We start from the raw sequence: 21,359 nt of genomic DNA on the forward strand, positions 1-21,359 counted from the left end.
GTGAATGAGAGTAAAACCATGGCATTCACCTATGTAGAGATTACTGTTTGGATTTAAAACTTCAGTAAGAGTTCTGGCTCAGACTCTGCTGAATGCTGCCATCCCTTTGAGGTAGAGACCATCAGTTTGTACAATGCCCAGTTTGTACAATGCCCCAAGTCTTGATCGGGACCCCTGGATGCTACTGAAATACAAATAAATTAATAATAATTAAATTATCAAGTGGATTAAAATATGAATATTCTTGAAATGTCAATTGTGAAAATGTATTGTTCTTCCCATCACGGACATTGCCGAATGTATTATTTTACATTTACTTTTAGCTTAAATTTGCTGGGCCAGTTTCAATTAGATTTATTGAAAGCCGGTTTGTTTGTAACTTCACAACTGAATTACATTGTTCGCTATTCTAGTGAAATGTTTCCCAGGAGCCAGCTAGCTCAGAAAACAGAATTGAGAAACAGGAAGAAAAGCAGGCAGAGGAAGCCAAACCCACAGAGCTGGATATAAAGATGCCATGAAATAATGGCACACCTACCTTGGTCTTCTTCTCAGGGCTTGGAGGAAGCTCTTTGTTTGGAGGTGCTGTGATGTCGCTTCCCGTCAAAAGCTCCACTGGCTTTGTTTCATCTGGTTTTGCTGACCAGAAAAAAAAAAAAAAAAAAAAAAAAAAAAAGACGACATCCATATATATTTTAAGCTTCATTTAAATCCATTTATTTTAAAAAATGCCACCATCATGGCAGAGAAAGACAAACAGGGCACACAGAGTACAGCTAAGGTTATATGCTGGCTGCTTCTGGAAAGGCTCTGGGGAGCTGGAATACCTTTTATGAGCTTTCCCCGAGATCATGAACTTCCCAGATACCCAAATAATTTAACTAAGGAAACTAATAGCTGAGCAACGAGCCATTATTATAGCGTCTACAGAAAAAATAGTGTCCATAGGAAACCTTCGTCTAATAAGTTGTACCTAAAAATTGTTCGGTTTATAGGTTGCTTATTTACTTGGAACAATTTCAGCCCATAGTATAAAACCCCAAAATATAAAACTACTTATATGCTGTACCAGTTTTATATCCACACTAGTGATACTGCTGGTACTTTTCTCTGACTTTAGTTCCTCTTATATAACGCTATATACCAGCTCCCCCCATTCAAATTTTACCCTCTGAATAAGGGAGATTCCCAACAGCCAAAGGAATTTGACTGTTATAAACAGTAAAAGTTAAAAAGGAAAGTAGAGATGTTGTAATGATGTTGAAACATAAAACAAACAGTACAGAAATGTATTAGTACAGAAGTCATTAGATGCAGCATGCTTCGGTATTGAGTGTTTCACAGCACATAAAGCTTTAATTAATGTGTTGCAAAGTCAAGGGATGCCAGGATTTTGACTAATTTATAATTTTCTTCATTGTTCTACATCCAACAAAAAATGTTATTACGTTACCAGCCATCAAAATTCTATTTATTGACTCTCACAAAGAAGTAGGGCAATAGCCATATTAAACTTTTCCCTGTCCACTTCCAAAAACATGTATCTAAAAACACTGTCCAAACACCACCAAAAGACAAATCCCTACCCAAAACCCCTTAAATAGCAGCCTAATGATATTTTTCCCCAAATCTTTTAATTTGGCCCAAAATAAAAAAGCAGTTGAAGATCTAAAGTAGAGTAACTATAATAGAAAATTTCAATTTGCACCGTGCAATACATTAAAAGTAACATCTACTTCTCTATCACCAGAGTTTTACAATACCATTACTATAAGCAGAGTCCACTATACAGCTATACTACTAGGAAGTGCTTTACTGTTGCACTTTGTGGTATCTGAACTCTATGAACCATGTGGCCCACAAAACCCTTCACAAGTTTACTCAGTTTCCCATGTCATCTGGAGATTAAGATGCAGGATATTTGTATTCCTAAATATAAAAACAATCTATTTCTAAAAAAGAGCATCCATTATGCAACAGATCGCCATGTTGCACTGCTATGGTAAAGTTATACTGGAACAGAGGTGTGGTAAGTCAAACAATGAAAAGATCCCTTCCTAAAGTCTTCTGAGAATTGCTGTGTACATTTCATATTTTCTTGCTTGTCCATCTCAGAGGCAAAGCTTCAAAAAACACACATTCGCAGAGCTGTTTTTGCTCACCCCAAGTATGTTTAGTTTCTTACCTGCTTTAGTCTACTTGGTGTTACTCCATAATGTTTAATTTTTTTCCCCCTATACTAGTTACAGGAAGATTTTTTCTTGCATAATATTTGACTTTTCTACTTCTCCCTGTCCCCAAGCTATATTATAAGTTCCAGTGCTGCGGTTTCTTTTCTAGGCACAAAAATCTTTCCATAGAAAAACTAGCACTTAAATTGACGGGGGTATTCTTTATTGTAGGACTGAGGCCAAAATCTTGGACTAGCTCAGGTTCTAACAGTCTGAGAGCCCAATTATTTTTGGTAACTAATGTAAGTAGGCCCATACACATAAGTAACTTCTACTGAAGTTTAATAACCCATTATATTTTTTCCTTTAGTTTGTCAACCTTAGCAGCACAGGAAATAATCATTGTCAGCAATTCTGGGATTTGAACAACTAATTTCTGTCCATTAGTTGGTTGAGGCTAAGTCTCTACAGGCATTTATGCTTTAAACAAATCTCATTCCAATCAAGGCGCAGTTGGAATGCAAAGTCTGAGACAATGGTGTTAAGGTTCTAAAAATTTAACAATTACTTAAGGGGAAGAAAATGTTAATAGAACAATGAAGTTTTAAAAAATCATGCCACCTAGGAAAGGCTGGGTATTTTAAGGTGATACAGCTGCACGGTGTCATCCAGTTGATGGAGCTACATTGTGGCATGTCACTATTACATTACGAATTAGAAGGTGATTTGTGCAGGTAATCATTAGTTACCTTCTTATATATCCAAAGCTTGTGGGGTGCAGCAGCAATTTCATATTGCAGAGGGCCAAGCAAAAGAAAAGCATATGTGCAGGTCTCTCGTTTCCCATTATAAACTCTGATATTCTGTGGAGTGGAAGAGGAGGTGCCTCAAGGGACAATAGATGGGCATATTTGTTTTACATTCTTTCTTTCATTTAATTAACCACCCAACATGCTTATCAGTACATTTACCTTCGTTCATCATTTAATTACTAGGCTGCTCTCTTTTCAAACACTGAACACAGCATTGCCTGGGAAGATTTGCTAGTTACAGGGAATATTAGGAAAAGTTGCCAAATCTTAATCAAATGTGTTCATTAGTCTATAAAAAATCATTTAGGAGACCTTTCAGTTTGCTAACTCCTCCAGTCACAGCAGTGAACCTCCCAAAAGGTATTTCAAGGACATTTTTGTTCAAAGCTACAATGAAGTCTATTGCTACATCCTCCTGCATAGAATTCTTCCTTTGTATACTCCAGCTCTTGCTTGTCACTGAGTATGCTGATGGTGAAACAACTCAGCTCAGCAGATCCATCACAGAGAATCCAATTAGTCCCTTTGGGGAAAAGTGAGACGAGGACTTGAAGGAGAAAGAAAAAGGACATTCCCCTACATAATGACCTGGCACTGAGAAAATGACTTGTATAATGCTGGGATCAACTGTATTGGCCATATTGCTCATCGGTGAAATGAGAATAGCTGGTAGGATGCTGTAACTGTAGTCTTCCTTTTCCCAAAATGAGCCATTCATTAATCCAGACATAAATCTAGATGCATGGAAATGACCAAACTTTTATAACATTTTAATTTAAAATAGTACAATCTGTCACTGCCTCTCAGAATTTGCAGAAAATGAACTTTCCTAGAACCCACTGGAGAAAACTTCCTCAAACTATCTTGACTTGGACATCAAAGCAATTAAGGAAATCCAAAATAAGAATTTAACACGGCATCTCTAACTCCAATGCTGTCTTTATAAAAGCCTTGAACATAAATCAAATAGAAAGGAAAGTTGTAATTTTAACTAATTAGTGCGTAACATTAGTATTAATGGACACATTTAAGTGTGCATTAGAAGCATTCTGTAGAGACAGTCCACAGAACATGGCAGCTTCAGAGTTCAAAAGATGCTGCATGTCACAGGTGTGGCTGGTAGTCCCCCCTATTACTGCAGTTGCCAGGCACTTTCTATTAGAAGACCTTGTTTTCAGTTGTTTATAACTTTGCAAATGAACCATCTGGGCTGAAATTTTTATGTTCTGGGTTTCTGCCTCAGGCTTTTCATTTCAGCCCAATTGGTTCAGCCATTTCTGAGAATGAAGCTAGGGGGGAAGAAAGTTTTAAAAATTCTGGCAACCCTTTGTTTTAACACATCCAGCGCCCATGTGCTTTGGAGCAGGGACTTGAAATTTGGCAGGGGTACCCTTTTGGCAACTCTGTACCACCCAAATTTGGCCAAGTTATAAACCCTTGAAAAAAATCACAGTTCACACATGCTCAGTTGAAACTGATTTCTGCAGAGCTGCTGCCTAGCTTGTCGGTCCCCAGTCCATGCACAGCTATAGACTGGGGACTGACGAGCTGGGCAGCAGCTCTGCAGAAAAGGACCTGGGGGTAACAGTGGATAAAAAGCTGGATATGAGTCAGCAGTGTGCCCTGGTTGGCAAGAAGGATAACAGCATATTGGGCTGCATTAGGAGGGGCATTGCCAGCAGGACGCGGGAAGTGATTATTCCCCTCTATTCGGCATTGGTGAGGTCGCATTTAGAATATTGTGTCCAGTTTTGGGCCCCCACTACAAAAAGGATGTGGACAAGTTGGAGAGAGTCCAGCGGAGGGCAATGAAAATGATTTGGAGGCTGGAGCACAGGACTTATGAGGAGAGGCTGAGGGAACTGGGCTTGTTTAGTCTGCAGAAGAGAAGAATGAGGGGGGATTTGATAGCGGCCTTTAACTACCTGAAAGGGGGTTCCAGGGAGGATGGGGCTAGGCTGTTCTCAGTGGTGGCAGATGACAGAACAAGGAGCAACGGTCTCAAGTTGCAGGGCGGGAGGTCTAGGTTGGACATTAGGAAAAAGTTTTTCACTAGGAGGGTGGTGAAGCACTGGAATGGGTTACCTAGGGAGGTGGTGGAATCTCCATCTTTAGAGGTTTTTAAGCTGAGGCTTGACAAAGCCCAGGCTGGGATGATATAGCTGAAGTTAGTCCTGCTTTGAGCAGAGGGTTGGACTAGATACCTCCTGAGGTCCCTTCCAACTCTAATATTCTATGATTCTATGATTTTAGCAGCTAAAATCTCAAAAGGTTCTGTTCTCAATGAGCATGTTCAAACCTCTGACAGCTCCTAGTGCGGACCAGAATGCACATGTGCCATCCTCACAGAACATGTTCTCTCCAGCTCAATGCTATGGGGTCAAAGCCAGTCTTTCCCCATAATGGTTGCTCCCAGCAGCGTCAAGCCAGGAGGGGCTGGGCACTGGAACAGAGAGCAGCGAGCCTGTTTCTCCTGTGCTCTCTGTGACCCTTCTTCTGCCATGCAGGCAATGTTAAGGAGGAGCCATCTGATCTGAATGTGGGGGACAAGGACTAGGGATGAGATCAGGAATAAATTGGGACACAAGGTCTGGAGGGAAGCTCAGCCAGGAGACTTGTGCTGGGAGGTGGATGAGGACAGAACTAAAAGCCAGTTGGCAGAGGGACCCAGGGCAGATGAGGAGCTGGAGTGTGTGGGGGAGAAATGGGACTGACTGGGCAAAGAGACTGGAGACAAGGAATTGGGGAGAAAGGGAGAGGAACTAGGACTGGCTGGACAAGGAGACAGGGACTGGCTGTGGTGAGAGAGACTGGACTTGGACAGCAAACTCAGAGGGGGAGAGTAGGACTGACTGGGCTCGAAGACTCAGCAGGCAAGGAGAATAGTACTGAGGAGGCTGGAGTGGGGAAGAGGCAGGAACAGGTCAGAAGGGGTGGGTCAAAGGTATCAAACTTGGGGGAATGCGTAGAAGAGGCTGTGACCATTTCAACACATTGCCCTGCCAAGCCTGGAAAGGACTCCAGTCTACCTGAGTCTGAACTTTCCTCTGCTTCAGTATTTATTTGTGAAGCCCACTGGCAAACTCGGTATCTGATCGCCCACACAGAGGATTGCAATCTACCATTGCTATCAGTAACTCCAATAGCTCAAGTGGCAGAGCTCTGTGGGATGGATCTACAGATTCCAACCCTGCTGATGAACAAGGTGGGTGTCAATATGATGCAACAGGATAGGTTTTTCAAATAGCAAACTGAAAAAAACAAATCTCATTAAATTATGTGCATGGCTACACACACATACACAAACTATGCTAAAAGAACATTAAGGTTGCAAAAATCAAGCACTCAAAACTTAAGAAATTCCCCAAGCTCACCCTCCTGCAAATTTTTAGGGCTGAGCTTTAGGATAAGGGGCAATCAGAGCACCAGCCAATATTACCATGGAATCACAGGCTATCACCAGTTAAAGAGATTTTTGAGATTTCCATTAATGACTGGAAGTCTCCTGATGAAAAGGGCACTTTCCTTCCATTGATATTCAACTGGCTTTCTCTAAAGATTTCTCTACTCCATCCATACTTCTGTACCAAACACTATGTCTGACCTCTGTATCAGGTAACAATGGACATTTAAGGCAGAACCAGAAAGAGACAAATTAATCTTGCTACTTCCTAAGTGCCTCTCTTGAATCTTGATTCTGGGCCTACGCAATCCAAGGCACATAACTTGCCCATTCTACAGGTGTAGCAAGAACTTAGCTGACAAGTTATTATCCAGACAAGGCTGATAATCTCAGCTATAGCTAGTGCCTAAATAATAGCTTTCAGCATACAGGAGGGCCACTATATTGCTCAGCAGGGCAACTCGAGGATGTCAACATGGATGACAGGGGGTGGATCACTCGATAAGTCGCCCTGTTCTGTTCATTCCCTCTGAAGCATCTAGCACGGGCCACTGTCAGAAGACAGGATACTGTGTTAGATGGGCCATTGGTCTAAACCAGTATGGCCATAAACTCAATCAGGGAAGGCATGAAACTTCAATCTTTCGGGCTGGCAACAGCTCCATTTCCCTGAATAACCCAGTAGCAATACTGCTTTCCAACACCAAAGCACATGTTGCACATTGAGACAAAGCTTTATAGGTTTTAAACTAAAAATTATTCAATCAAAATGGGATATACCTACTTCACAGGACTACTGTGAGCATTAAGTAGTCAATGTTTGTATGGCACACTGGAAACCCATGGCATTGTGTAAGTGCTAACTATGATTGTCATTCAACAGTATGGGGCAGTTAAATAGCTACAAATGCTCTCAAGACTAGTTTTATCCAAAAAGGAACTGATTTAAAACAATGAATAACCTGGCACATAGCTTAGATTGAATGGGCCATTTACTGATTACGTAAGGGTTACTTTGTCCAAAGTCTCAAATATTTATGACTATCTCAAAGCTGCACTGGGAACTGAATGGAGAAAGATGCCTGCACTGTAAATGATTAACTACATATCTTCTTGATGTCTGGTAATGTGACCAAGGACATGAACTGAATGATTAAATCAAGTTTCTCCAGGCTCGAAGCAAAACCAAGAAAACTTTCTCCTACATAAATAATATATTTCTAAAATCAAAAGGGAATTGAGCATCTTACACCAGGGAAATGTCGAAGAGAGAATAAGGAAGCTTCCACTTCCAGTATGACCTGAAGGAAGAATGACATGGAAATATTCTTAATCATGTCTACAGATCTCAATACAGTTACAAAGGTGAGTAAGCATTATCCCCTTCTTTTATAGGTGAGGAAATAGAGCCATGTAGAGGTTCTGACTTGCTCTAGGACACACGAGTCAGAAGCGTAGACTATAGATCTCCAAACTTCCAAATCCCTACTATAATCCATTTGAAAACAACAACCCTCTCATGAAAGAGGGTGAGTGAAAAAAGTATGATGGACACACAGTGTGCTTGAATAGCTTTACTGTTTATGTTCTCTTCTATTTCCTAATCAAAGTTTTAAAGATAGGCATGTTATGGAAGTACACCCACAGACATGTATATAGATAGTGTCACTGCTTTGCTGCTGTATGTTTTATAGAGCTAAAAAGTATTTTAGAAGATAAAGTAATTTAAATATTGTGCACCAGCTGGTACACCTAAGAAGAAACACTACCAAAGTCCATTCTGAGGCCCAGAGGAACGACGCATGAAAAATACAGCTGGTAAGAACTCATCTTAAAAGGCTTGAAGCAGGGAATTGTATTTACAGTTGCAATTCGTAAGTATCTGGATGAATTAGAATAATGAGCACAAGCTAGGAAACTGGGGTAGAGATGGAAGGTAGGCGTGATTATACACAGTGTGTTTGAAAAAAGGTCTCTGATAAAAGTAGATCTTATTTCCTGTATATTTTTCTTTAAAACTTCATAACTCTTAGTGGTTCAAAGAATATTTGGTAGTCGCAGTTCATTAATACATAAATCCCTATCCTCCTGCCCTTCTCATGGGAGACATTAAATGATTTATTTCACCTGCCTAGCACCTATTTGCTGATCAGGTTTCGGCCATTAACGTGCCTCAAATGCGCTTGTGAATGAGGCTATGCACTCATCTGTATGCTTCGCAGCAAAGGATATTCAGTGGGCTAAAATGAACTGAAACATCATTCACTGAAAATAGCTCCATAATTCTCAAAATGGATTTTCTGTTGATGGCTCTAATCCCTAAAAGTAGTAGATTAAGCAAGAAGGGAATTATCATCCTTAGTCTCCTTCTTAAACTAAAATACAACCAACCAACTAGTCTTTGAAACAAAATGTAGATGTCTGAAACAGTATTTTTAACCAGAAATATTGCTCTAAGACACTCAAGATTAAATTTCTCCCTCTATCCCCCACAGAAAACTGCTGCATCAGCTCAGCAAAGTCAACACCACTTAAACCTTTTCCTTCTCTAAGATTCTTAAGACAAAGTTTATCTACAAATATAACAAGGCTCAATTTAAGCAGAGGTATAATCCTCGTCCCTCCCTTCTCCAAAAAAAAGGCTAATGAAAATTTAAGTCTCTTCTTTGACCCACATACAGAATCACTAAGCATTTTATCTGGCACAGAATGTAATTCAATCAAGCTGTACATGTTCCCTTAATATCACATATTGAGGACATCCGATTTATACCTCTCTGCCTGAATCTTGGGCATTTAGACTCATTCATTGAAACTCTATGCTTCACCCAAACAAGAAAAAGCAGAAGGAATTGGAGAAAAAAGAAACCTTGCCCAATGTCCCTCAGCAACTCCGAAATCTAACTGTCTTGAGCGCTGTCAAAAAATACATACTATTCTCCAACCTCAATCTTCTACTGGCTTGCCTGATAAGACAGACTTCTATATTTAGAAATAAATCATTTAAATATACTCCACTGAATTACATAATTTTGCACTTGAAATTTGACACTATGAGAACTAGCTAAACCTCTGATATATCTTGCTTGTCAATTCTTCCTTCCTACTAATGTTAATGAGACAAAGTTGCACAACTTTATCAACTGTTAAATGGCCAGCAAATAGATGAGAAGGTCAAATAACTGACTATATCTAGTTACATATGACTCCCCCTTCCCAATACAAAATCCATGCACCACCTAAGTATATAAGTCACCAACATGTGACTTAAGAGAAAACTTGGCAGAAGGTCTCAACTCACAGAGCACTAGGAGTGAATAAAGCCAATATGAGGGACAGACTAAAAGTTGAAGAAAAGTCTCAAAACGATCCAAAATGGCACCTCACACTAGTGCCACAGCTATACCACGGGTGAAGACAACTCACTGGGTAGAGTCATACATTTAGTACTTCAGGCATTACAGTCCCATGTTATTTGCAATATGTGAGGAAAGAGACTATAATCACACTTCCTCTGAGGTTGAAAGAATAACCAATCTTGTCTATATATCTATCTATATATATAGTGCTTAGTACACGTTGGCACCATACAAAAGATCATTCTAACCTTAGGAATCACCATGCCAGATCAGATCCAGTGTCCATCTAGTCCAGTATCCAATAGCCAATACCAGACTTTTGCACTTCCTCTGAACTAACACCAGCAGCCAATGAACAGATAGATATGGAATAACCTGACCATAGGGAAAGTTCCTTCCTAAATTCCTCATAGCTAATGGTTGGTTTATACCCTGAAGCACAAGTGTTTAGATGCATTATCTTTATTTTATTTAATGTACATATAAGTGGTTGTCATTATCATAGTTCAGGGCAACTGCATTCCTCCTCCATGATCCACCATGGGCACCCACTTTTAGGCTTCTGGCTCCCAGCCAGCACTGCTCTGGGGCAGAGACCAGTGTCTCACTCCTTCCTCACTGGTGAATCTTTAAGGCTGAACAGTTCTCCGCCTACACTAGGACATCTCCAGCAAGCCAGATTGCCTAAAAGGCCAACATCTGTGCTTTACTTTCTCTCCATAGATTCCAAAGTCAAAAGGACCATTGTGATCATTTAGTCTAACCTCCGGTATAACACAGGCCAGAGAACTTCCCTGAAATAATGCCTAGAACATACCATTTAGAAAAGTATTCAATCTTGATTTAAAAATTGTCAGTGATGGAGAATCCACGATGACCCTTGGTAAATTGTTCCAATGGTTAATAACTCTCACTGTCAAAACTGTACATCTTATTTCCAGTCTGAATTTATCTAGCTTCAACTTCCAGTCATTGGATCAGGTTAGACGTTTCTCAGCTAGACTGAAAAGCCCATTATTAAATGTGTGTTCTCCAGGAAGGTATTTACAGGTTGTAATCAGTCATCCTTTAACCTTCTCTTGTTATGCTAAACATGTTAAACTCTGAGTCTATTACTATTTTCTAATCCTTTAATCATTCTCATGGCTCTTCTCTGAACCTTCTCCAATCTATCAACATTCTTCTTGAATTGTGGACACCAGAAAAGGAAACATTATTCCAGCAGCAGTCACACCAATGTCAAATACAGACATAAGATAACTTCTCTACCCCTCCTCAGGATTCTCCTGATTATGCATCCCAGGATCCCATTATCTCTTTTGGTCACAGCATCACACTGGGAACTCATGTTCAGCTCATTATCCACCATGACCCCAACATCTTTTTCAGCATGTCAGCTCTCTAGGATAGAGTTCTGCATCTTATAAGTCTGGCCTACATTCTTCATTCCTAGATGAATACATTTACATTTAGTCGGATTAAAATGCACATTTGTTTGTTTGAGCCCAGTTTACTGAGTGATCCAAATTGCTCTGAATCAGTGACTGCCCTTTTCATTATTTACCACTCTCCCAATTTGTGTCATCTGCAAACTTTTTCAGTGATGATTTTATGTTCTCTTCCAAGTCACTGTTAAAAATGTTAAATAGGATAGGACCAAGAACCAATGCCTGCAGGACCCCAACAGAAACACACCACTCAATGATTCTCTGTTTAGTTACAGTTTCATAGAATCACAGAAATGTAGGGCTGGAAGGGACTTGGAGTGGTTATCATGTCCATCCCCTTACACTGGGCTGGACAAAGTAAACCTAGACCATCCCTGCCAAGTGCTTGTCCATCCTGTTCTTAAAAGCTTCCAATGATGGGGAGATCACATCCTCCCATGGAAGCCTGTTTCAGAGCGTAACAACCCTTACAACAGGATGGATAAAAATAGATTTTTTAAATTATGTTATTTAAATTATAATACATTTTTCTTCTTAAAAATAAACCTGTCTAAAATGAAATCAAACATATATTATCAGCCTAATATATTACTATATATGAATTATATTCGATTATAAACAGATATATTTAATATATCTGAATGTATATTATCAGCCTAAGGGAATATCCTTTCTTCAGAAAATTACTGAAGCACAAATGGAAAACTTGATTAAAATCAATTATTTAAATCAAGGCTTTCCACTTGATTTAAATCAGTCCATCCTGTCTTATAGTTTAAAAGTTTTACCTATTATTTAACTTAAATTTCCCTTTCTGCAGATTATGCCTATTGCTTTTTGTCCTACCTTCAGTGGACATGCAGAAAAATTGATCCCCATCCTTTTTATAGTCGTCCTTAACATATTTGAAGGCTTATCAGATCCTCCCTGGGTCTTCTTTTCTCAAGACTAAACGCGCCCCCCCCCCCCTTTTTTTTTTTAAACCTTTCTTCATTGGTCAGGTTTTTTAAACCTTGTATAATTTTTGTTGCTTTCCTTTGGACTCTCTTCTATTTGTCCACATCTTTGCTAAAGTGTAGCACCCAGAACTGGACACAGTACTCCAACTGTGGCCTCACCAGTGCTGAGTAGAGCAGGATAATTACCTCCCATGTCTTAAAAGAAAGACCATTGCTCTTGAGGAACAATGTATCCCCCCAGAAACCATTGTTTTGCCTGGGCCCCAGTGAGAGACCTATCAGTGAGCCAGTTTTTAATCCATTTAATGTGTGTCTTGTTAATATTATACTGTTCTAGTTTTCTTAATCAAAATGTTCTGTGGTACCAAGTCAAATGCCTCACAGAAGTCTAAATATATTACAGTACATCAACACTATTACCTTTATCAACCAAACTTGTAATCTCAAAAAAAGATATCAAGTTAGTTTGACAATCTATTTTATATAAACACCAGCTAATTTGCATTAATTACTTTACCCTCCTTTAATTCTTTATTAATCAAGTCCCATATCAGCCACTCCATTATCTTGTCAGGGATCCATGTCAGGCTGACTAACCTATAATTATCAATGTCATCCCATTTACCTTTTTCAAAAACTGGCACAACATTAGCTTTCCTTCAGTCTTCCAGAATTTTCCGAATTCCCCAAGACTTACTCAAATCAACATTAATTGTCCAGCAAGCTCCTCAGCCAGCTCTTTTAAAACTCTTGGATTCAAGTAATCAGGACCTACTGATTTAAAACATCTAACTTTAGTAGTTTCAGTTTAACATCCTCCAGATATACTAGTGGAATAGAAAGAATGTTATCACCATATAATGAGACCATATGATCTGTTTTTCCCACAAATACAGAACAAATATTTATTGAACACTTCTGCCTTTTCTGCATTATTATTGATAATTCTACCATTTCCATTTAGTAATGGACCAATACCATTGTCAGGATTCTTTTTGTTTCTGTTTTTAAAACTCTTTATCGTCTAACTCTGTTGGCCAATGATTTCCCCTTCTGTCCCCCCTTCTTCTCCTTTGCTTCTCTTATTCATTTCCTACAATTCCTATCTTCAGATTTATATTCATCACTCTCAACTTCCGTGTTCTTCCATTTGTTATTTATTTATTTATAGATGCATTCACTTCCTCACTAAACCAGGTTATTATTATTTTTTTTTTTTTAAATAAACTCAGTATAGTTTTCCTACTCAGTTGTGGAAAATTATTGGTCTGGTCTTTATTCTGTTTGCAGGTTATAAATGTGATCAAGTCATGATCATTTGTACCTAAATTATTAATTTCTAGTTTCGAGATCAGTTTCTCTTTATCTGTTAGGACAAGGTCTAATACAGAATTCCCCCATGTTGTCTGTAAACACTTTTTGAGTTTGTAAATCATCATCTTTAATATTTAGAAATTCCAAGGATGTTTTAGTAGTCACATCATAAGACGCCCAGCACGTCATTCAAATTGATATCCCCCACCCTTTTCCCCCCTGCACATTATAGACAGGTACATAAGGAGGTGGTTATCCTGCTCGAGTGTGATTTGGAGGTCTGTAGCATACACCAAATAATATCCCATCTTATGCTTTCTCCATTGGAACATTGATCCATAAGCATTCAAAATCATTTTCTTCCAAGTTTTCAGTGACTCGGAAACAGGAATACCATTTTTGACAGCATGCCTCTCCTGCTCGCCTTTTGCTTACTCAATCCTTCCTAAATAGATTATAACCATTGATTTTAACATTCCAATGGTGCAAATCATCCCACCAGGTTTCAGTGATACCAACTAGATTGAATTTATGCTCATAAATGAGCAAATCAAATTCCTTTCATTTGTTACCCAGGCTCTTGGGCAATTCCCTTGTATAGGCAATTCAAGAATTTCTTCTAATCATGTCCTTTGGTTCCTTGATTCATTTTGTTTTCAGCATCTCAATTTTATGCTAACAGTGCTCATACCTTCCTTCTATTTACACTCCTTTTTTGTTATTAGCTTAACCTTCTCCTGACTGCTCTAGTCAACCTGTCCCCAAGGAGATTGGTTCCCCTTCTACTGAGGTGGAGGCCACCCAAACTATATAGCCCCTCTCCCCACAGAAGGTGAACCAATGTTCCACAAAATCAAAACCCTCCGCCCTATACCACTTACCTAGCCACTTCCAGAATTTTCCGCCCTCTGTCTTCCTTTGCTTGTGGGTCAGGAAGGATCTCAGAGAAGATTGCTTGGACATTCTTCTTCAGCATGCCCCGAGTTCATGAAATCATGTACTATCTGCAAGATATCCCGCTGATATGAACTATGAACCAATGGATTCTTGCCAATCAACTTCAGAAGCCTATTCTATGTCAGGAGGGATATCTTGTGTTTTGGCTCCAGGAAGGCAGCACATTGTCCTGCTGCCAGTCTGTCCCTTGCAGAACGTTTTTTCTATTCTTCCGAGTATTAAGTCTCCAATAAGGGTAGTCTCTATTCCTTGGTCAAATGGAGAACTCTTTGCAGGCAAGCTTGATCTTCTCACAGGTTGGGCTGAGTTGCTATCCACGTCCCATACACCTTTCTGTTCCCTTGGACCTGCTAGAGGTATCTTCCAAAATTTCCATGTAGAGGATCTGTACCAACCTGAAACTTCAAGCTGTGGGAGGTTCCTCCTGACCCTTTTCTCTCTGGTGGCCACAGCCTATCATCCTCATCTGTCTCCAGCTGTGTAGAATGCTGCCATGACCTCTTGGTTCTGGTGGTTATGAACCACTGGGCCTCCTCTCTGACGTCTTCTTTCTCCAGTGCCTTGTGGCCAGCTCCATTCTTTCTTTAACCTAGGGTACTGGTGTTTCCAGAAACTGGCTGTCTAGGAAATCCTCAGTTTTTCTGATCCTCAGTAGTGTCTCAACTTGCTCCTCCAATCCAAAAATCTTTTCTTCCAACACAGCCAGCAACCTGCACTTCACGCACATGAAATTCCATCTGTCTTCAGGCATGAAAGAAGACGACACATCCTTTACAGGTCACCCCCACTGTTCCATCACTGGCCATCTTGATATAATACACAGTGCTGTACCTGGAAGGAAAGCCTCTCACACCCCCTCTGTCCAAAATTCTACTGTTCACAGCCTCTGTTCGCCCAGCAAGTGACTTTTTATACCAAGTCTCCCCTACTTAGCTCAGCTCTGCCCCTCACCACTAGGGACAAATGAACCACTCATGGACTTCAGACAGCTGGGCTGACCAAAGCTCCAGGGGCTAGAGCTGCATTGCCTTTAACAAGGCACAGCTTACTCAGGGGCCACAGCCCATGCACAGAGGTTATGACAAGCTTATTGTATGCAGTTATAAGTTCCACACAGCTCTTTATAAGCAAGCATGTTTATTCTTAAGGTGCAAGCAGTACAGAGGAAAACACTAAAAACAATAAAAGAACCTACACGCTTACTGAAGAGCTTACCAGAGGTCACCACAACTCCAGCCTTGGGCTCTGGTTGGTGTCAGTCCTTCAAAACCTACAACTGGGTTCTCCCCATAGTTACATGTTCATAACACATCTGTCACATATCCCCAACAGAGAGATACAATCCCAGATTGTACAGAGATACATACAATCCCAGCCCCCCAAAATACATAAACCGTTCATTTAATAAAATGGCCACCAAACATACTTAAATTTAATTCATTATGTTCTCCCAAGGATGTGGCAGAATATTGCCATATCCATCAGTCATTATCCATATAAATGTCCAATCTTTATTTCATTTTCAGTCCTGTTAAACTCTTGGCCTCAATTAATTGTGATAATATGTTCTGCAGGTTAATTATGTAATGTGACAAACGGTATTTCCTTTTCTCAAATCTTTAATGTGTTGCCTTTCAATATCACTGAATTCTCCTTGTTCTTGTACAACGAGAAAGGGTAAATAGGAATTTCTGATTTACCTTCTCTGGACCACCCATTATTCTGAAAACATTGATTAGGGTCTAGCTCTATGGGTGGTACAGGTACACTTGGTCCTGCCTCAGTATGGGGAGGGATGGACTAGATGACCTCAATGTATCCTTCCAGTCCTACATTACTGTGATTCTATGATTTTATCCCCTCATTTGTCTGTCTCTAAATTAACTTTCCTCATCTTCTTTCTTTCCCCATCTTTCCTCAGCTAATAATTTATCACTCATCTACGAACTCCCACTATGTCACTTTTTGAGAAAGGATGACCTTTTTGAGAAAGGATGAAACTGAACTGAATATTGCAGAAAAGTACTAACATTGATTTATATAACTGTATTACAATATTTTCTTCATTATTTTCTATGCTATTCCTTATCATATGCTACCATTTTGAGCAATCTCAGAAAACAATGTGAATCTGGCAGAGGTTTTCACGGCGTTGTTCACACTGATCAGCAGGTTTTTCTAGTACATCTATCACTGGTAGCTAGTCACTTCAATGTACCCCTTCCTCCCGTGGTCTACCATCTTTTCTTGTTATCCACCTAATTTAGGACGTAAGCCCTTTTGGGCAGGAACTTTGTTATATGTCTGTAAATCATTACCCACACTAATGACTTTATAAAAATAAATTAATTGCAGCATCTCGTTACTGCGTAGTGGGAATGTGATATTTTCTATCACCTTCTAGTCTTGCATTAACATTTAATACATTTAACCTCACTTTACAAACTACCACAATTTAAATTATTACAAATATTTAAAGCCTTTCTTTAAAGAACTTCTGAAATTTGACATTCCCACCTACACAAAGTGGTTCAAATGGTACCTCATTTATCAAGGCTGAATAGGAAATTAAATGATCTGTATGTAAAGCCATGTGGGAAACTGAACACTATAAACTGTAGGATACACACACACAAGCATGCACACAAAATATGTCCATTGAGGAGGAAAATAATTGGAAAGAAAGATGGCAGCAGGAGACCTGGAAGTGTTATTAATAGACCACAATTCTTATGGACTTGTAACAAAATAAGATGGTCAAAAGTCCAATTGGATTTTGAGCTGCACACCCAAAGATTTCAGGAATTAAAAAGGTGATAGTCCCTTCTTCATAGCTCTAGCACAATGATATCTAGAATTTGGGGACCTCAAAACCCAAAAGATGGCAAATTATTGGATGAAGTTCAAAGAGGAACCACACTCAGAGTGGAAAGTCAAATGAGGAAAAATATATGTATGGGTTAGGTAACAACAGTGTGGGGGGTGGGGAAGGGGGAGAGGGTGTGTGAGATAAATTCCATTCTTCCTGACCTAGTATGCAAACAAACAAACAATCTAGGCAGTTGAAAGTTGGATTTCTATTTGGTGGGAAAGTATAGTAGGGATATTAAGCTCTACAACTGATGATTAAATGATATGGAACAAGAAAGAAATGCTGCTGCTCTGGACAGTTTTATGTAACTCTGATGTAATTGCTTTTTAAATCTACATCATAGGCACCCAAGAGCGAGCTTTGGATGGGCCAGAGAAGAGGAAGTTGCGGTCCTTGACACAGGAAATGATTAGAGTGCGAACGAGCAATTTAGCTATAAGAACAGAGAGGAAAGGACAGATTTTCAACCGATACCATACCTTAGCCAAAAAGCCAAGGCTGCTTGCTTGGCCAAGTTACTTCTGTCGTCACAATTTCATCATTCAGTAAAGAAGAAAACATTTTATAGATGCTGTGAAACCACTCTAGAAACTTCCAAATAGTTTTTTCCTGTTTTCTTGCACTGCAGAAAGTCTTACTAAAACATGCATCTATGAAGCAGTGAGAAGCATTTTCATTCCAACTTAGACTAGATCCAGTGCCTGCAACTACATATCAACAGAGTGAAATAAACATGAAATGACAATTTCACTACTGCCCACAGTTTTTTGGATAGCAACACAGTCCAGAATTGTCAGTTTCATTGTGCACTTGCTTGGGAAAATACGAGCAGTCCCAAAGGCATTGGAGCTGTCTGCAAACTCAGACCGTATTAGGGTGACCAGATAGCAAATGTGAAAAATCAGGACAGAAGGTGGGGGTCATAGGCACCTATATAAGAAAAAGCCCTGAATATCAGGACTATCCCTGTACAATTGAGACATCTGGTCACCCAAGACTGTATCAGATCACATTTCAAAAGGTTGCCTCTTCAACAATAAGAACTATAAACTATATTTTTAAAATAAAGATTATAGTTTAACATTTTCAAACCTGAGTGCCTACAAAGTTAAGCACCTAAATGAATATTTACACATGTGCATAAAAGTAAGCTGATTTTCAAAGGTGCTGCACACTCCCATAATGATTGACTTTGACTGGAATTGGGGGTGTTCGACCCCTCAGAAGATCAGCTCACTTTAAATTAGGCATCTATATATATAGGCTTAGATCCCTAACTTTACACATCTGTGTTTGGAAAATGTTGCCCCTTAAGTTCTGCAGAGTTTGTTGGCTTAGCTACACCACGGTTTTGTAACTGCCATTGACAAATGGATTTTTTTATATCTTGGATACGACCATCAGTAGCTGCTGAATTACCACAAAAAAAGACTTGAATCTTATAACAGGCTCTTTAGAAGCTCACTGACACCAGACATTTCATAACCAGAAAGGTGCATGCAAACAAGATGTTGATTGCTTGGCAGTTCATCTGTTCCAGATTCATCCCTTGAGAGGATAAATGTTTGTGACATCACAACTGTTGAGATAATGTTTAAGTTTCCACAAAAATGTAGTGTCCCTAACTTTCATTTCAAAAAGCACAACCCATGATAAACTCAACAGCACAGATCATATATGCATGCAAATAGGCAATCTCTAGGTATCTAGTTCAAATCCAGCCCAGAACAAAGAGAGAACTACCTGCGCTGCCATCTGACGGCTATGTGAAATAAGCTGCTGGTCTCATTTTTAGATCAATGAACAGATATCAACAATAAAAAAAACCCCACACACCCATGTCTGCCACTACAATTGACATGACTTGATGGTCCTTTGCTGGCAAGCTCAAATGAGAAGCCAAGGACTAAACAGATGATAGAGAATGATTTATACCCTCTCCCTTTCTTTGTCTACATCAGGATTAAGATATTTTGGCATGACAGGCATGGAAACTTGCACTGCCACTGCACCCACTTTACTTGCTCTGTGAATAGGTTACTTTAATCTCCAGAACTGCCAATCAAGCGCCTTTCACCAGTTGAAAATCTACATTAAAACTACTAGAAGAAAAAGCAAAACGCAGACTATGATTCAACAGCAGAACTGTCTTTAGAACGGTTTTCAGAGTTTTCTAGGTGGTCTCAGGAGCTCTTTAAAATGGATAATGGGGATGGAACATAAAGCAACTGAAAACGGTGGATTCATCTAATTGGCCATTGGGTGTCACTAACACTCCACAAAAATAGAGATGAGAGAGATTTAACCTGGTGGTTGAAATACCACCAAACCTGGCTTAGAGACCATCATTCAGCTATGACTATGGTGGGGATTTCAGCGTGTTGACCTACAGTATTAAGTTGGGATTTTGAAATCAGATATCCTTTTTATTGGCTACGTTTCCATTACACTGTCTGTGCTATTTCCTCTCTCACAGGACAGTTTGTTTATAAATCAGCTTTAAATTCAAAATCTTAACCTCAGAGCCATCTCAATTGCATTGATATTCCATTGAAGGGTGAGTAAACAAGCTGACTACAAAGCAGCCATTGGATTAGGAAATTCATGTGTAGTTCTTTGGCCTTTATTCCTGGCCTGTGTTTTTCTCCTCTCTGTGAGGAGTTCCTCATTCACAGAGGTGGGATAAAACAAAATAAAATAAATAATGGAGCAGCTAATTGGTTTACGAGGGACGGGGACGGACACGGACACACACAGATATACTGCACTTGTCAAAAATTTTAAATCCCAGCAAACTGACCTCATACATCATGCCACTGTCTAAACAAAGAGTGACTAAGGAACAAAACAAGCTTCTATTGACAGTTAGTAATGGGGGAAGGCACTATGGTGACCTAGGTTTTTATCATTTATAACCACTTTCAGAAAGGGGAATTCTATTTTGGATACTGTATAAAGGCACTGGGAAGAGACAAATGGTGTCAGACATTCTACCCTCTTATTCAATGAGGAACACAGCCAGTCTCACTGCTCTCTCCCTTTAATATTTTTGTTTACATCCAAGTGAAGGGATTTAATTAGTGTTAACATTCCTAAGGACAGACCTAACTAAAATCTAACTTGCAATTCTTGAATTTATGATTATGCTTTAAGACACCTGCAAGTAATTTCTTGTCCCACAGCATCTGCTATAGAGCCATCCAGTCTATACACTAAAGTTATTTTATTCTCTTCCCTGCATAAGACAAAACTTACCCTTTATTATTAGAATCTAAGCTGTGTTAGTCTCTGGAGCCTTCCTGAGCGACCCACCCTCCTGCCTGCAATCTGTCAAATCAGTTCCTTCCTAGCTACAGTCTGCAGGCTCCCCAAGGAGGTAAAATTTAGCAACATACCATCACGTGGTAGATCTCCTCGCTGGAAAGATGGAGTGCTCTGAACATCGCTGACCTCAATTTTTTTTCTTTCCAGAGGAACAGTTTTGCTGGCTTCCATCTCACCGCCTCTGCTTCTCGGAGAGTCAAGGCTAGCAGCTTCATCAGTGGCATTTCTCTTGTCCCTCTTTGCTGCCTCCTCCTCCCTCCCTTTGTCGTGGCTGCTGATTTCAGGGATTTGCTCCAGTTTGCTGTGATACCCTGGGCTGCCCAGTTCTTTCTTGATAGAGGTGCTGCTGCTGTTCCACTCCTCTCTCTTCTTGGCAGCTGGCTCCTCTGTAAGAAGGGATTGATGCTCCTTCACAATCAGGCTGGGCAACTCCGCATTGTTCTGTTCAGCACCCAGGCTGTAGACAGATGTTTGCTCTTCTGACACAGTCATTGACCTTTTCATTGGCGTGCCTGGCTTTCTAGTTATAGGGCTTGAGCTCTGGGTCAGACTGCTAGTAGGAGAGAGCAGGCCGGTAGCAAGGTCTTCTCTAACCAATGGCTCAGGGTACTTGTCTGCCAAATTAAGAGCGAGGGGCACAGACAAGTGGGAGCTCTCTGACATTGCACGCCTCATTGCCTTCCTTTGGTGGGCAGCTCTGTTCAGGAAATTGCTTTCATCTGCACAGCTCAGCTTTTCCT

The 21,359-nt window shown here is 39.9% G+C and overlaps 1 protein-coding gene across 8 annotated transcripts in view; it reads right to left on the reverse strand.

Annotated features, from left to right (window-relative positions):
* MAP4 (microtubule associated protein 4) overlaps positions 1-21,359 on the reverse strand; it is a 259,798-nt gene that overhangs the window by 34,850 nt on the left and 203,589 nt on the right. For all 8 annotated transcript variants that reach the window (XM_067544516.1, XM_067544519.1, XM_067544515.1 and 5 more), the window contains one exon: positions 539-639. In XM_067544516.1, the coding sequence (XP_067400617.1) occupies positions 539-639 (101 nt within the window). The remainder of the gene's footprint in view (positions 1-538; positions 640-21,359) is intronic.

Source organism: Emydura macquarii, unplaced genomic scaffold (genome assembly GCF_026122565.2).
Source record: "Emydura macquarii macquarii isolate MOO-44397 ecotype Brisbane River unplaced genomic scaffold, CSIRO-AGI_Emac_v2 contig_973, whole genome shotgun sequence".
NCBI lineage: Eukaryota > Metazoa > Chordata > Testudines > Chelidae > Emydura > Emydura macquarii.